Source organism: Danaus plexippus, assembly GCF_018135715.1.
Source record: "Danaus plexippus chromosome 29 unlocalized genomic scaffold, MEX_DaPlex mxdp_36, whole genome shotgun sequence".
NCBI lineage: Eukaryota > Metazoa > Arthropoda > Insecta > Lepidoptera > Nymphalidae > Danaus > Danaus plexippus.
This window is the reverse complement of record NW_026869857.1, coordinates 1,130,485-1,148,951: the sequence shown is the minus strand read 5'-3', so window position 1 is coordinate 1,148,951 and position 18,467 is coordinate 1,130,485. Positions and strand designations below refer to the sequence as shown.

General features: G+C 35.7%; 1 protein-coding gene across 2 annotated transcripts; it reads right to left on the bottom strand.

The window, feature by feature from the left end:
* Positions 1-1,265: 1,265 nt before the first annotated feature.
* On the bottom strand, positions 1,266-14,565 carry LOC116776900 (UDP-glucosyltransferase 2-like). 2 transcript variants are annotated; one of them, XM_061528958.1, is made up of 10 exons: positions 14,538-14,565; positions 7,821-7,963; positions 6,842-6,929; positions 4,817-4,988; positions 4,011-4,205; positions 3,145-3,364; positions 2,201-2,420; positions 1,915-2,134; positions 1,605-1,708; positions 1,266-1,519 (listed from the first exon to the last, which is right to left on the bottom strand). In XM_061528958.1, exons 1-10 carry the CDS (start codon positions 14,548-14,550, stop codon positions 1,344-1,346), a joined length of 1,551 nt encoding a protein of 516 aa, XP_061384942.1. In that variant the 5' UTR covers positions 14,551-14,565; the 3' UTR covers positions 1,266-1,343. The 2 variants fall into 2 exon arrangements, with proteins under 2 accessions (XP_061384942.1, XP_061384943.1); XM_061528959.1 differs by lacking the exon at positions 14,538-14,565 and adding an exon at positions 9,359-9,447.
* Between the last annotated feature and the right edge of the window lie 3,902 nt (positions 14,566-18,467).

The following is an 18,467-nucleotide window of genomic DNA, read 5'->3' as shown; positions in this document are numbered from 1 at the left end:
CATTGACATTTAAATTTACTTTACAATTAAAAAGGAATAATTATTTCGCTTCAGGAAGAGACGAAAGGATATGATACTAGTTTAAGTATAGTTCAATGTATAACTTACTATAGGTTTGCATCGTGAGAGTACGTACACACATTTTCAAGTTTTACTTACTTTAACTGCGTGTGTAATGGTATGGAGCTGTCAATGATAAATCACGCCGATTTTATATGTTTTAGCTAACGTACGTACCTATAGTTTAATAGTTTTCTATCACTTCAACTAAAAAACATAGCGACCAAATTTTTTTTATAACACCATACTAGTACGTAAATATACTCATTAACCCTGATCTAGAAGTTTCGTATTCCTTTGTCTTGTTTATTGAGTCTGCAACATAAGGGATGTTGCGGATGCTTTGCCGGCCTTGATTGTGGGAGAGGGAGAGTAAAGGGTGGGAAGAGGGAAAGGGTAGGAGAGGATTGGTAAGGGGAAGGGCAACCGGCTTTCTGACTCGCAAAGTTCACCCAAAGGATGGCTGGATAGCCGGCAATTTATTCCAAGAGAACATTCTGGAAACTTGTATTAAGAGTAACAGACTCATAATGGCGGTGAGGAGACAAGCTTGGGGTTGAGTGAGTAAAACTTTCATAACCCTTTTCCGATTCTGCCTGAAGATTGAAATACTCTCTACCATGCCTCTCTCTCAAATTCTATTTGATCCTGTTTGACTTACCACTTACCATCCCAACTGCCACTTCACAACTGTTCCGTCATCAGCGTTACCAAAAACCACCTAGCACTTTCTGTCAATGTTTGCCATAAATAGGGCTGAGGTGTGAGGAGAGGACAGATCCCTAAGAAACTATGACCCAGAAAAGTCAGCATTAATAACTATTCGCAGACAAGTCATATAGAGAAACAGAAAAACTATTTTACTGTTTCCAGAAAGCTCGCTGCTTACTTCCTTACTCAATTAGGCTTCAGTCGCAGACACTGTCAAATATTTCAAGACGTCCAAGAAAACTACGAAAAACTTGCCACTATTCTCTATGCTCTAGAGCTTCCCTCGCTAAATATAGGGAGGACATCAGCAGCCATACTAGTTATTTAGTAGAGCAGGTACGAAATGTCGTAACAGGAGAAGATTGGTGTGAACATGTTTTCAGATCATTGCTTGAAGCGCCATCTAGGATACCGAGTCTGTTCACGTGGAGATTATGAAGAATTCTCTTTTTGCCAGCCTCTTAGGAATACTGACCACGAAAATAAAGTGAACATTATATTAATATAGTTTTTATTTATTTTTTTTATGAGATAACATACAAAAACGCTCATAAACATTAAAGATCGCTCTATTAATTCTTCTTTTCCTTCTTCCCCTTCTGCTTCTGTTTCGTCATGAACAGTCCAGCCACCTTCTTGAGGAGACTAAACGCTATCGCGAGCACCGCTAAGACAAATGCGATCTGATCCAGCATCCACAGCTCGTACCACTTGTAGAGATGCGTCTTGGAACGGAGATGGTACGCTCCTGAAATAAGATGAGCTCTCCTCGTCTTACTCACGTTAGCTGAAGACGTCCTTCGTCACGTGATCTATTTATGCTGCAACGTTACCTTTACTCTCAATAGCTAACTCCACGTAATGCTGAATCAGCTTGTAGGGCTTCACCGGCCGGCTCCGGAACAGCTTGGACAGCTCCTTTGCTTTTTTATAATAACTGAAAAAGAAACATAATTGTATGAAACTGTATTTAAATTTAGCTTCTTGTAGAAAGTGGATGTTTGAATGATGCTAAACGGAGTTGAGATAAAAATTTCTTAAATCGAATAAAAAAATGTAAACATGTTTATGAAGTTTATCTTGTCTCGTTGGCGTAACTTCAAGCAAAAATATATTAGTTTTTCTATATTTCGTGTCTCTAACCTGTCATTCCCGAGCATGTCCTTGAGAGCATTATTGAGGTCTTCAGCCATGTTTTCACCGATGCTGACCATGAGAGCTCTGCCCTCTTGTACACATCGCTTGGCGTTCCCGGGCTGGTCTCCGAACACGGGGATCGCGATGATGGGTATTCCATGGTATAGAGACTCCAGGGTCGAGAGAAGACCACCGTGTGTTATAAATACTAGTACATTTGGATGAGCTGCGAGAAAGTTTCAAAGTATTAAAATATGTATTAACCAAGAGTAATAGTAACTATAGAACATACATAAGATACTGGACTGTGGCATCCAGGGCCTGACGTGCACGTTCTTGGGAAGACCCTCGATCTTCTCCTCAAACTTCCAGAGCACCGTGTAAGGCAACTCGCTGAACACTTTGATAAGACCCTTCTTGGTCTTCTCTGGTAAATCAGCTGACTTCAACACGGATCCCATACTGAAGTACACGACTCCTTTAGTAGACGAGTCCAGAAGGTCTTGGAGGTCCTGGAGTTTAGGGACCAGTAGTGATCAGCTTTTACTATTTGAGGCACTTTGACTATCTAACCAAATAAAGTCAACCTCAATCCAGTCCAACATTAATAGGAAGATCAGATTGTTCGCTGAAGAATAAGGACTAGGAGTGATGATTAAGAAATTAAGGCCCAAGGTTCAGTAGTAATTTTGTTGGCCAAAGCCAAGAGGCTCATAGAAACCTCTCTGGTGACGGATAGTCTTCATAATCGTTTCGTTACTGGCGTGTTTGAATCAAAAACAAAAGAAGCACGACTTCTATTGAGCGATAGAAGAGAAGAAGCAATCGTCCCAAGCACTGACTTCCGGATGATGATGTGCTCATTCCTCTCGAAACGCCAGAAAAATTCCGGATCACTTACAGAATTTAGTAAACAATTAAATGAAACTAGTGTTATTCGGATTTTATTATTTAAAAAGACACCTCGTCTGCCCGTGATCACGGTTGCTGCAAAGTAACCGAAACGTCGGGATTATGTAGTTTTAAAATAATAAAATCCGCGTAGTAAATCCGAATAATACTAGTTTCATTTAAATGAATACTCGCGAAAATCTTAGATCACATTAGTAAACAATTTCTTTATGAAATATTATACAAAGACGCCATGATTACATCGACCAAAAACTTCAGAGACCTAAGGATGTGGATCAGGCTGTAAAGGTTTTGTCACAATTAAAACATGGAGATCATACAGACCTTGGGCAGTGGTGCTATGTTCTCATCCATGTGGTAGCTCGCTATATCGACCACGTTGGGTGGCAGACTCCTGGCTGGGGCGAAGGACGGGTGAGAGTTGACCAGCAGTACTGACACGTTGTAAAGAGCGTCGTTGTAAGGAGGGAGGGGAACTCCGCGAGCTGAAGATATAGCGGAGAAGTCGGATACATAATTTGCTTCCATCTTAGATTGGTCCAGTCTGAAATGAACGTTTCCACTTACATTGCAAACCAGTTTTTTAGAGCCACTCTCTTATTTATTTTGTTATCCAGTGTATTTTACATTTTAGTAACAAAATGAAATTGTTATGTTTGTAATTTTTCATCCGTACCAAAATCCTCCCGCGGTTTGTACCTGGTACATTAAATTTTTTAAATTCCACGCAGTCGTAACGAGATCTAAGACTGTCGCGAGTTTTATTCATTTAAATGGAACTAATATATTTTCGGATTTACTACGCGGATTTTATTATTTTAAAACTACATCATCCCGACGTTTCGGTTACTTTCACGGGCAGACGAGATGTGAGTGTCTGTCAGTCGGTCAAATTCCCCATTGGACGAGGTATTTCGTTAAAAAAATTTTCATACTCTATGGCAGTCTCTTGTGACTGTTATTATTGGTACTGAAAGCATAGGCCTATGTCCAAAACGGTTTTTAGCTTTCCGTAGTAGCAATAGCTGCGGAAATTTTTCTCCAGCACTTCAAAATCTTTTTAGGTTTGTGGAAGGAAGCTATTATCGCAGACTTGACAGAATCCTTTCATATTGACAAAGATCTCATGCTTAGCGCTTTGGATGTTACAGGTCACATTAGTTTCTTATATATTATTTTATTCTACTAACAAATTAGCGCCAGCCATGAGCAGATAAGAGCCGGTGTTGAGCAGCCGCTGCCAAAAACTCATGGGTACTGGAAAGTCGTTCATCAAAGTTGGAATGGTGGGTACGGATCTAACTGTGTCTACGATATTCTCCAGATGGGCGTGTATCACCATGCCGCTGAGGAGAATCCATGGAGCCTGTTGGACTGCTGCGTATCTGGAACAAATGAAAATTTGTTTGTTTGTTACCTCAGCATCCAATTTATCAGGCAAAATTTTATTTAGTGATCAAAGAAGAAAAACAATCATCATCCCAAGCTGAGGGTTTTTCATTACGACCATTCAAAACAGGAACAAGTGCCCTTATTAACTCTTCACCAAATCGAAAGATATGGAATTGTCCCAGTGAATACATTTTAAAACTTCCAAATGGTAATTAAATAGCTAATCATATCTTATCATATGCAAAAAAAGGAATGTCGTGGTGGCCTGCAGGTTAAGGCCCGCCTCTCATACGTGAGGGCGCGGGTTCGAAACCTGGCAAGTACCAATGTGATCTCTTCCGAGTCATATGTACTATCTAAGAAGTATTTAGGCACCACTGACGGACGATGAAGGAAAACATCGTGAGGAAACCTGGTCTTATAATTACAAATTATAAGATTGAAATCACCAACCCGTCTTGAGCAAGCGTGGTGATTAATGCTCTAACCTTCTCCATGTGGAGAGGCCTGTGATCAGAAGTGGGCTCCGATAGGCTGATAATGATGATGATATGCAAAAAAATGTGATCTATACCGAGATAGGTAAATCAGTTTGGGAACCTACCCAGCATCAGAATCCGAGAAGAACCACTCGGTTACAACGGCATCGAAGTTCTGTTTGATGAGAGCTTCTCTGACAGCTGGCGTCTCTATCGTACTCCGTGATATGTTCCTCGCGAACATCTTCACGAAACTCATACTTTGGCCCGCCCTGGACTTCAATAGGTTTGAGTCTTCTGCAACAGAACAGTTCATGCTTTGGAAGTACTTCATATATGTCTTCAGTGCTAACAGAATAGATTTTGGACAAATTTTCCGTCGTATAGGATCCTGTTTAGCCTTTTATGACAGCCACTCGAACAGATAAATCCCAAATGACCACCCGCTCTACCCTGAACTAAAGGGTAGTTACAAGATATTTTAAAAAAGATTGTAGAATACTTTGAAAACTACCGAAATTTTGTATAGTAGGAAAATAAAGAGAAACTAAAATTTTTGTAAGAATAATATACGTAAGCCCTGATTTCGGAAGGTCTAAAGCGGGTTAATTTGGGGTTAAAAACGACTTGTATCCCAAAAAACTACAAGTTCTAAAGAATAGTTGAATAACGAATTCGATAAATACGAAGATCTACAACTACTGTATCTCGGCTTTCGCAAGTAAAGTGTTATTTAACTTTTAATAAAAGTATTTTAAAACATTTGAATAATCAAGTTTTTATCATAATATTGATTTATTACTTGAATTTAAGTTCTAGAAGTCGTGATAAGTCGCTTTTTAACCCAAAACTCCCTTCCACTTCTCGACTTTAGATCGGCGCAAAAATTTTATTCAGCATTCATTTTCTTATCCCAATAATTCCATACTTATATTTTGGGGTCCAAAAACTTTTGGTCATGGTCTCTATCGAACACTACTTTTGCCTGTGACTTCGTCCTTGTGGACTTCTGAATTGGGGTCAAAAAACTTAAGAATGCTCAAATTTGTAGACACCAACCGACAGCGCCATCTATTGACTGCGTCTGAATCAATTTAATGTACAACTGTCATGAGATATCTCACCATCAATCCCGTAAAGCATTTTATTTTAGATAATAATCTATATTGTCTCCTGATTTTTGACCTATATTATTGTAAAATTTCACTAAAATTGGTTCACAAATCTTCGTATATATAGTAATCCCCCCTATAACACGGTACTCTTATAACGCGTTTTCATATAACGCGATTTCATGTCCCTCGTATAACACGTGTTTTCCCCCATATAACGCGGGTATTCCCAAATGTTCTTGGTTTGATTTTAATAAAACGCATATATTTCGTTCATAACATAGTTTTTCCTTAATATTCGATTTAAACCCTCTTTAACAAGAAAAGTTAAACGTGAATCATTTGTATATAACGCGTTATACGAGTTCATACGAGCGCGTTTTACGAGAATTTTCGTACAACGCGTTTTCCTATAACGCGGAACAAATCTAAAATAAATGTATTAGTAAGGCAACTGTCACACAAGGTTTGTAGCTTGCCAGTATCAATTTTAAGAATTGAATTTATTCGCGTAAAAAGTATGGCTGTCTATGTTAATGGAATTCTTACTTGGTTGATGATGGACAGAATGAAAAACCAAAACAAAAGAAAGGAACTTGTTGTATGGCGCGTACGTTTTAAGGAAGTCTTTGTTCTCGTTAGTTTTTGATGTTTTCAGAGGTGAGTGGGTACGACTTGTTTACTAATATTAGGACACTAATGCCGTTTGCACAGAAACGTGGTACGTAGGATGATTGTTGAATAATGACAAAGAAGCTTGTCCCGTCTAAGAGCAGTCTATATTTTGATTGTATTGAAATCTACTTTTATCCTTAATATTGATAGTTATTTTTTTTTATAAATTCGTAATAGTATTAAAAAAGTTTTCGCATACTGAAACCAGGCAAGTTCGCGCCTAAAACTCCTCGCTTCGTAGTATCAACGTTGGTATACGAATTAACTTCAAACTGTGTGTATTCAGTGTGGGGATTATAACTCGTGGTAAGATCGCTTATAGCTCTTATAAGGTTAGGAGCGCGTCGCCCGTCGTCTACTTACTCGGCACCAGGTCCCTCAAATGGCCGACGTCTATGTATCTGAGATTCTTCGCCGGCTTCTCCTCTGGGAACGTCGTTATCATTGTGACCTGTTCGTACATTCATAACTTATAGACATGAAAAATAACTCACAGTTTGTTTGTTTGTTTGTTCTCATCTATCTCATTAACTTCTGATCGTTTTTAATGACTTGCTTCATCGTCATAAATATGATTTATTTGTACGTAAATCGTGACAGTATTTATGTTAAAATTCTCTTCAATTAAACACTATTAACAACATGAATTAATATTACAAGTAGGTTATAACTAAACTTATACCGTCTCATGTCGTCCTTCGACGGTACGACCGTTGATTGAAATCAAATTCGAAAAAAAAAAATAACAGGCTATTTGACAGGAAACGTCAAATGACGTAGACGTCACATACGATGTTTATCATTAAATTACCTTATTAACAAAGAAAGTATAATATAATTTAATAAACAAATAATAATAATAATATGATAAAGTAATTGGTGTTTGATATTTATTCTCCTTATGACTGGTTCGCATACGAGTGTCGCGTCTCGTTCAGCCCCAGTTTGTATTTACTTATCGAACAAAGTCTGCGTAAATATTAAACAACAATAATATCGACCTTTGTAAAGTTATTTTTATAAGACATTAATTGCGGCTAACATTTATTTATGCTAACAGCACCTTTAGCGTTAACGTAGGTAGTAATTATGGAACGAAAAACATTTAAACGCTTCGTATGTAGTCGCGATGTACACATGTTAAGCGTAATGATTGTCATCACAATCAATTAAACTACTTCTGCGCTCCGGATTTGTCCGCTGTGTAATCAATAGTTATTTTTATTCTTATTTATATTACGTGAATGTTAATGAAAGAATCTAGTTAGGAGTATTTCATGAGATTAGCGCGAACAAACAAACGAACATTTCAACTTTATGTATATATATGTATGCCCCTGACCTGGTGACCAGCTTCCAGCAGCGGCCTCACGATCCCCATCATGAGGGTGTGATGGCTCCTTGAGGGCACGTTCTGTATACAGAGGATGTGGTGTCCGAACACCGCGGACAGAAGCGACAGGAATAGTATTAGACGCTTCATGGCTGGAACATAATATATATACATATACACACACACTCACACACACACACATACACGAATATTATTGTAGTAATTCGTTTTGAGTTAACAAAATTAAACAAATGTAAAAATATTATATATTTATTATCACAAAATTCAATTAAAAATTATACATGCATTTATTTAGTGGAAGAATAGACATCCAGTAACTTATGAGAGGACGTTTAAATCGCGTTATTCTTACTCATTGTTCTCATGTAGACGTAAACGAAAGACTTCCATACTGTCAGTACGTCAGTTAACATGACTAGTTACGTTTGAATAAAACGAAGTGAAAGTTTTATTAAAAAATATACTTCCGAACATATACAGTGAATAGGTCAAAATCAAATAAGTTATTTGTATATAAAACGAAATTAAAATTAGAAAATGTATAATGATAATCTGTCTATGGTCTAAGACTATCGCGAGCATTCATTTAAATAAAACTAATAATTTCGCATTTACTACGCGTTTTTTTTTTCAATGACGAGATCAAAATGTCTCTCCGTCTCGTCTGTCCGTGATCACGGTCAGTGCAAAGTAACCGGACAGGGAGTATGTAGTAAAAATAGTAAAAAACGCGTAGTAAAGTCGAAAATAATAGTTTATAAAGGCGGGAATCGAACCTGCTACCTGTTATAAGTATCCGTCCCGATGTAACAACTATATGCTTACTTCACTTGAGACATCATATCTCAGTGGCAAAGGAACAGAAATGTCAAATTCCGGAGATCGTAGGTTCGATAAAATTTTCATTTAATATTTTCTAATATTAACATTAGTCCAACATTAAAAATGACGTCATTAAAATTATTTTTAACCTCAAAGGAATCATGCTTTTCGAAGTGAACAAGAAAAAAGTAGCGATTTTGAATTTTTCTTCTAATAAACCGGTTTGTCGTTAATTTTAAAATTACAATTTCAATCCAAATCAAATATATAATTAAGTTATTCATTAAATTAGATAAATATTCACACACGAAATCTAATCAAGTCCGCAAACTGACCGTTTAAGTCACGCTAAACTTAGTCACTTATCCTATATTTTATTAGAAATATAATTCCATTTTCAAAACATAGATGTCGCTCAGACAACGCCACGGTAGCAACTTGTATGTACATAGTTAGTATTAATAGCGAATAGTATGTTCAACTAATTACTAAGTAAACTTTTAATTTAAGATAGGGAACAAACAAGATATATATCACAATATTTGATAAAAAATAGTAACAAAACTTTTTGTATTAAAATTCGACTGCAAAAAAAAAGCGTCCGATTTAAATTACGTTCAGAAACCGGTATAATTTAGAAAACAAAAAAAAAAGATTTCTTTACACAATAATTACACCATAAAATAAGTTATAAAAAAATATACCTCTATTATTTTTTTTATAATAAATTACACTAAAATTTTTTACAAGCGTCCGTCACAAAGGATAAATATGTACTGAGGAGTGAGGGAAAACGTCGCTAGGAGCAGTTTCAGTTATCATAACACATACAAACCAATATGGTCATTATTTTTAGTGACATAAGTCACATTTTATCATAAAAGATATTAAGCATGACACAACCTTGAAATCACAACTCCAATTAGTTTAAGTTCAACGTATTTTAAATCTTAATATCATAAATATAAGCTTCGATATACTTTGGAATATATATAAATCAAAACCCGATTCAAATATAGTCATCGTGAGTTTTTTTTTTAATTGTAAATTTAAATACAAACTTTTTTGACGAACCTCATCACTCAGGACCTGTAGTTGCGGGCGTAAATAATTATTTCAATATATAATATATATGTAACGATAGTTACTCTTACTATAATTGATTACTTCACTTTCAATACTATAATTAATAATGTAAACGTTACTGTTTAACATTCAGTCACACACACACATTGAGGAGTGTTCACGGATTGATGTATTATATATGTGTGTGTGTGTGTTTTATATAATGTAATGTATGTCTCATACATTTCACACAAAATACATCTTCTTGTACTTCTTCTTCATATAAACTATGACCGTGTGACGTCACAACTACACACGTTGACTATTCTCTAAAGAAAGTATTAAAAAGATTTTTTATTACGTTCAAACAATGCAGAGAACGAAATTAATGAAATTATGTCAAGTAAGAAATGTATCTTTTATTAAAATTTAATTTCATGTACACGTAAAATAAAAGGAATAGCTTAGTGTTTTGTTACGAGACTTTATACGAATATAGTTTTTATGTTAGAGGTAGACAAATGTTAGGTATATATATATATATATATATATATATAGTTCTTAATATTTTATTTTTGATACTAGTACTTTTACTAACTCGATACATATTAATTTCTGTTTATATATATAATAAAAAATTATACTATTTAATGGAAATCACGTTAAAACGTAATCAAATTACAAAAATTTATATTTAATGTAATTTTTCCTTTTAAATGCACTTTTTGAATGGATTTCTTTTACATAAAAAAAGCATTGTGATGTAAATAATCGTATTTATTTAAAGATAACCTAACCACAAGTCTGAAACTATATACGTTGCGTTTCTCGTTTCTCATTCAATAACCTGCGTTAATACCTACGTGAAGATTTAAGTATGAAAATGTGCTCCGTGCGTAGTGACGATGAAGCAATCTTGTCGTTAGATAGTTTGTGTGTAATTTAAAATGTGTCACTTTTATATTATCAAAACATACAAGAAATAATTCAATTTAGGGTACTCTAAATGTAAATATATATGTATATGTATGTATTTTCTCTACAAACGAAAACGTAACGCATCACAGAACTATTTGTTCCACTAAAATAGAACCGACTTCAAGCAGTGAACTATGGAAGCAAGAAATAAATTTACCTCGTACAAAGTAATACTTATTTTTATTTAGATAAATAATTTTATAACTTAGAAGTTTATTCCAAATAGAACAATAACTGTGTAGAGATATAAAATACTATCAATCTTAATAACTGACGAAATCTTTAGTAGGTAATTGTTACGAAATATCTGTTTTGCGGCGATCGTAATCAGTAGTCGGCGAGTACACACTAGCGTCTAGCGCAACTACGCCTCCCGTCACTGCGTCGACACGCAGTGCGCATGCGCGGAGCGGGAAGCTAGGCGTGCTTGGGTGAGCGAACCGAACATGTTTTTTTTTTGTAAATGTTTTTACGGCTCTGGATACGAGTCCTTTTGAGCCTTATCGTTACAAATTATCATTTGCTATTTATGACACTTCATTTGAAAAATACACTGAAAATCCGTTATTGTCTGTCACAGTTAGTAAATCACTTTGTATTATTTAGACATTATAAAGTTTCCACAGTATGCATAATAAATTTAAATAGCGGGTAAAAATATTTCTCCGTAGACAGCAGTGTCTGAAGATGTTGTGGCACGGGCACACCATCGGAGACGAGGTCAAGTTCACATACAAGTATCAGTCTATGTATTCGATATGCTGGACACTGAAAAACTATGTGCTGCAGATCTGCAAGATCATGTTGGCACTCCGGGCAAGTAGGATTTTGTACTAATTGCAGTTTATATAAATGACTGGGCGTCCGGCAGTGGCCGAACCTTAGTCTGTTGATTGTAACTATAAATTTTCTGTTATACTGCTTTAATTTGTTATACCAAGGTTGGGCGGGCGGGGCTCTCTGTATGTCTGCGTACCATGTTCCTTTTTCTTTGCTTACAGTCTTCCAGTACTCTTTGTATAATGATTTCAGGGCCATGGTGAATGTGTGGTGAAAGTCAGTATATGGTGTCTTCAATGAGTTGCTGTGGTTTTCATCGGCGCGAACCGAACAGTGTTGCCAGTGTTGCTATTTAGCGCTAACTACAGGTAGCCGATCTGACAATTTTTTTTTATTCAGAAATATTTAATTATAAAATCATTTTTATGCAGAAAAACTTTTACAGCAAGAATCAGTTTCAATAGTATTTATGTTCATTTTATAGTATGGATTTTAAAACGTTAACTGTCTCGCAATACATATAAAATATATCATGTTATGTATTGCGAGACTTAAATTGCGATTTAAATACCTGTGCGTCATGAGGGGGCTATCCCAGGGCTATAGGCGCGCTCGTGCAAGGCTATTCAAAAAAAAAAAAAAATATTCTGATTTCTGGCAACACTGGACCCGAACGCCTGCAGCCGGCATAACTTGCGTCTAAACCCGCAATTTTCGTACCCGCTATAGCGTTTTTTTTTCAAGTTTACGTAAAATTACTTTTCATTCGCAAGGTTAGTTTAAATATTCGTATAACTTATATTGCCTGAATCAAGTGATTTTGGTATCATACTCATTTATAACATATTTCTATTAATTTATCTATTCCATCTTGAGTTTTTACATTTGTTATGTAAATACTAGCGTCCTGACATAATTTATTACAAGCAGTGTCAAAGATGAAGGAATTCCTTCGACTGTCAATGGTCTCCATCATCAGATACACTGCAGACCCTCATTTTAATCCACATAGGTACAAAGATCTCATCAATATAAATAAATTAAGTCCAAACACAAGGTAACTACTGTGAACCGTTAAGGAGTTCCCTGTCCTATCCTTCTTCTTCGTCATCAGACCCCTAATAACAGTCACCGCCTACCTATCTGTTAAGTTCTTATCAATACAAATTAATGAAACTGAAACACAAAGTATCTGCTGTTAATCGTTGAAGAGTTCCCTCGGCTGCCACTCATTTCCATCCTCAGATCCACCTTCATCAGTTGGTAGTGCAGTAAAATACTTATTGTTAAAACTTACAAACGTACTAGTTGCCCCTACAATTTTTGAAAGTTCCCCTCGATTTCACTTGTCTGCCATCATCAGACCCTGGTTTCCTTATCATGGGACCACCTTTGAAATATCAAGTTTCCGATAAAAAAATTATCATCAAAATCGGTTCATAAACGACGAAGTTATCCGCGAACAAACACAAAAAACCGCATACATACGATCGAACCGAGAAACCTCCTTTTTGAAGTCGGTTAAAAAGAAGACGAAGTCTCGCGTATCAACTATATTTATAGTGAAATGAGTATGATTACAAAATCCAAATTCAACAACAATATATAAAACACAGAAATACATTAAAATTAGTGTTACGTGATACGTGAGTGTAAGACGTAGCCTTGGACGGCTCGATACCTAGTAGTGAATATATTGTGGCTATTAGAAACATAGAGACAGAGAGAGGAGCTTGGACGGTGGAGGTGAGCGTTTAACGTTAGATAGGGCCTTAAACCTACTCCTGGTCAAGTCCCAGGCACTGTTGAAGCTCCTCTCTGCAACGATGGACTCTGCACCCTCAGAGCGAATCCATGGAATGATGAACCAATTCCTCTTTGTCTCTTAACCAGAAGTTAATCTGGATGAAGTGACTCATAGTCCTAGCCCATAAGCGGTAATTATGCTTATTCTATGTACGCGTCGTCACGGCATACGGAGCGTTAAACGTTTTTCATTCATAGCGTCTCATATTACAGTAAAAACGTAGATCATTGATTGATAAAACGTGAAGCGCTTAGTTTGTAGTGTGACGATACGAACACGGAATGAGCGTAGTTTTTCGAGCTCATTCAAACTTCTACTTCGCATCTCAATATTAACTTTCTGTCTTTAACCCACTTTTATAAGTATTAACTAAGTAAAATAATGAGATCTAAGATTTTCGCGAGTTTTATTCATTTAAATGAAACTAGTTTCTTTCGGATAAACTACGTGTGGTTTATTTTTGTAAAGAACAACACACTCCCGACGTTTCGGTTACTTTTGAACAACCGTGACCACGGCATAATAATAAAAATACTAGTTTCATTTAAATAAGTAAAATAACAAGAAAAAAATGCATAGACATTATTAATTTTAATATATCCAAGTATTGAATCTATTCTCAATAAAAATTACTTACCTAAACAATTACTAATCAATAAGTTATTGCGTCCAAAAACAATAGTTGGTAATCAATTAATGTTTACCGCATTCAAAGGTTTTTTTAAACAAAAGAAAACCGTTTTAATTATATTCAAAGTCAGTCTAAACGAATACATAAATAAGTAACATAGTTTTCTATTTCATTTTTAAATTATATCACAGATAAAATAACTATAATTAGGACAAGGAGTTATAAAGAAAATCAACTTTAATTTACCGGTAAATACGGTTTTTAAGAGTTTCATTGAAAACGATACACTTTATAGTATTAACGTAGTTCATTGATTATGAAACGTGAAACGCTTAGTATGTAGTTTCAGACTTGTGTTAAGAATAATAAAGCATTATTTATGTTATTCACAAAACGCATACGTTTGCATACACGCCGTTTGTCCGTGACCGCGGATGCTGTGAAGGAATCGGATTACAGAGATCGTGTACATATAAAATAGTAAAAAAACACGCAGTTTACGAAAAACTTAGTTTTCATTTAAAGGACTTACAAATGTATTAGTGCAGAGAAAATAAATCTTGCATATATATACATATATATATATGCCGTCTCTTAAATTAAATAATATTGAGTAACATACCAAATGTGTTCATAAATAATGATTGTCTATTTTGTTCCGACTTATCTCTGAAACTGTGATATAGATTTGATGGCACTTTCACTATCAGATAGATGGTGTAATATTAATTACATTGTTGCAATATAAGTGAACACAATCGAAAGAATATATATGTGAGTGTGGGTACAAATAAATCACGCTTCACCTTATTATCTGTGCGCCACAATCTTATCAAATATCAATCTCCTTGGCCATTCCACTGTAAGAGGGTGAGTTACCTCATATTGAGCATGTATTTGTTAAAATAGATTGTATTTTTTCATCCTCATAAAGAATTATAAACTATTGCTACACAATAAGTAATGAAATTTCGAGGCTGGAGTAGATAAAACAAGGAAGATTTGACGATACATTCTAGACTAAAAGCTGATAAACAGTGCTAATAAATAATTTAAAATACAAAAAAAATTCAGTTTACAATCTATCACTTAATAGTACGATGATAATTTTGCTAAGCAATTTATGTAGAATCTCTAAATACACCTTTCATAAAAAAATTGCAATGTAAACTTTAGTGAGAAATTGCTATATAACCTCAACAGGCGGGAATGCGGAATTAATAACAAAGCCTTTATACTATAATGGCTACTTAATCAAGGCCCAAATTAGATATTAAAACCGGTTTTCAAACAAACAAATCTTAAACAGATACGGATTTTACCAACTTTTATAAATTATAACGTTTGAAAGATAATTTCGCCAAAAAATTGCTATGTTAATGTTAAAAACGTATAAAGACTGTCTCTCAATTATTGCAATTCATCTTCGTGTTGTGGAAACTAAACAGTCTTACAGAACAGTGACACTGATGATGTTTAATTCCTTCTTCAAAAACTTCTCATCACTCCATGGATTCACCCTGAGGTCAAGGTCCATCGTTGCAGGGAGAGGAGCTTCAACAGTGCCTGTCACTTGCGACCCAGGTGTAGGTTTAAGAGGTCCCTATCTAACACGCGTTAAACGCTCACCTCCGCCGTCCAAGGTCCTCTCTCTACCTAACCAAATATAAAACCACCTACAAGGGCTGCCTTCGAAGTACGTTCTAAGAATTAATGGATGTTAGTTCTGGACAGGCTCAAGTCTTTTAGTAGGTTTTAGAGAGATTTTGTTGTGTTACCTCTCACTCCCACTTCTACCGCGTACAAATTTAGGACGAACCTATTCCTATTGATCTCGTAATACTTATTGACCTTGATGACATGGTCTTTAGTGTTCTGGTTGTTTAGTGTGACTGCTCACACTTATGGACAGCACTGAAGTTTCGTGTTTACCCTCCGAGATGAAAGTTATAACTTACAAATCAAGTCATTAGAAAACATTGAGCTGATTGTGACGATGCTTTGGATATAGAAGACGAGATTTTCAAACAACCTTAATCAGTCTTTTCTTTGGGGACTTGCAGGCCTAGAGGCCTAAAGACCCAGAACAAAAATGGCGGGAGAGATGATTTGCAATTTTATTTAGATAGGATAAGATCTAGCGGTTTTTCAGTAGCGGAAAAGTGGGGTAGCTGAAGAATTATAATGATAATAGCTTTATTTCTTCCTTACGAACTATACAATTTAAATATTTTGGTTGTGTAAGTAACTGTTTGCTTATACTAGTTTGTTAGTAGTCTATTATAAGGACCGCTCTGGCGGTGAAAGCTTCCTACAATTCTCTCCAAATGTCTCTATTCCTGGCTGCTCTTGCCCAAGTTATTTCAGCCGTGGCAACTATATCATCACTCCAGCGTTTGACCGGCTTGCCTTTGTGCCTTTTTTTGTGTATAGGGTACCAATTGGTGACAATTTTGAATATACCCTGGTGATCTTTGTACATGTACAGCCCACTTCCATTTTTGGCTCATTATTGCTTTAGCTATGTCCTGTACCTTGGTGATCTTTCTGATGTCTTGGTTTCTCACTTTGTCGCTTAGCTTTAGACATAAAAGATCCTTTCCGTGCTATGTTGGCAAACTTTAACTTTGTGAGTCTGTTTAGCTGACAGTGGCCATGTTTGACAAGCGTAGGTGAGAGAGGAACCAAACATGTCTGCATGGCTTTCGTTTTCAGTGAGACCGGAAGACTGCTCTTAAACACCTCTTTCAGTGCCCTGTACTTGTTGCATCTTATTTTGATTCTTCACTCTACTTCTTTCTTTTTTCTTTCTTCATACTTAAAAGATATTAGCTAAAGAATTATTTATACTTAAAGTGGGTAGACGTTGAAAAAGATTGGGAATCCCTGGACCTATGTGTGGAGACTGAGTGATTTACCTATTCTTATAAATAATAGTTCGTTTTAATGGGGACTAATGAATCATGAATAATGTACGGCTTTAAAACTAAGACCTCCCAGTGATTATTATTATCATTTTTTACCAGAATGGTGGCAAACGTGCAGTCTACCTGACGGAGGTAGATACCGTCGCTCAAAGACATCCGCAACATAATTATGCGGATGAGTTGCCACCCTTGAATGTGACAGAGGGAGAGGAAAGGATGGGAAAAGGGAAAGGGCAACCGTCTCTCTCACTCATCGGACGAAACGCAGCCATTAAAGACTATTGCACGCTGATCTTCTGTGACAGGGTGGTACTTCCCCGGTCGAGCCGGCCCATGTTCGAGCTGTAGTAACTTGACCACAGCTAGGCTCTACTACCTTTTAAATTGCAGATAATACTTTTCTCTACTTAGAAGTTTCTGGAAGTATTTAGTTTTGTTCGTAATAATAGGAGGTTTTTTATATCTGATATTTTTTTTTATACGCCGTCAATGTACTATTCTTCTGATCAGTCATACTTACCACATGGGACATGGTACCTTCGTCTTTATTAAGATTTAAATTTATCTTTACATATATATAAATTCAAATGAAACTAATATTTTTCGGATACACTACGCGCGCTTTATTTGTTGTTAACTACATACTCCCGACGTTACTACGTCCCGACGAAATTGGCAGAAGAGATGCCCGTGATCACGGTTGCTGAAAAGTAACCGAAACGTCGGGAGTGTGTAGTTTTTTACAAAAAATAAAGCACGCGTAGTATATCCGAAAAATATTCATTATACTCATTATACATAAATCTACTGTACGTGTGTATGTCACTGAACCCCGACCGGCTGGACCATTTGAATGAATTTTGTATGCATCTGTGTGTCGCCCCAGATGCTTTAGATTCGCAAACCAGCCCGGCAGATGGCGCTCTCTGTATCTAGATTGTTTAAAATGAAAAAACTACAACGTAGGTTACTTATATATATATTATTTTACACAGTATACATTTCTTTGTCAGCGCAACTCTGATGTTAACGCGGACGATGTCGCGGGCAAAAACTATTTGTATATAAAAAAAAAATTTTTTTTGCTAATATTGTAAATTTTTTTGGACATATTTTCGGAAAACATTTGAATAAAGGCACGAATAAAATAACATATTTTTCAGGACCTCCATTATAAATTTAGCTACGAAACCTCGGACTACCCTCAAAATAATGAAAAGGTATTGAGCAGTTTTTGAGAGCTCGTTTTCTGTTCTATATGTGGAATATACACACACACATACATATATATACATGTGTATATATACATGTATACATATATACACATATATATATATATATATATACATGTGTGTGTATATATATGTATGTCAGAAACTGTAGGTATATTATATATTACAAGCGTGATCATTTAAATAACTTTTAATCTATAAATCTTTAAAAAAGGTTTTTGCTATTTTTACTTTTGTGATTAATTCGTAGTTCTGATTGCTTTCATTTGCAATGATAAAAGCCCATACAGTAATCAGCCCGTTCCTGATGCTGGCTGTCCCGGTATACGAAGATCAGCCTCATAATGCTGTCAGCGTGCGCGTGACTGAAGCGCTGCTTGGATACAAATATTT

What these genes read in the sequence shown, in the direction of transcription:
- LOC116776900 (XM_061528958.1), bottom strand. An exon ending in TTTGAGGGACCTGGTGCCGA is followed by an intron (nt 4,989 to 6,841) that starts GTAAGTAGACGA and finishes GTTCTGTTGCAG; the next exon opens with AAGACTCAAACCTATTGAAG. An exon ending in GTTAGCTATTGAGAGTAAAG is followed by an intron (nt 1,520 to 1,604) that starts GTAACGTTGCAG and finishes ATCTTATTTCAG; the next exon opens with GAGCGTACCATCTCCGTTCC.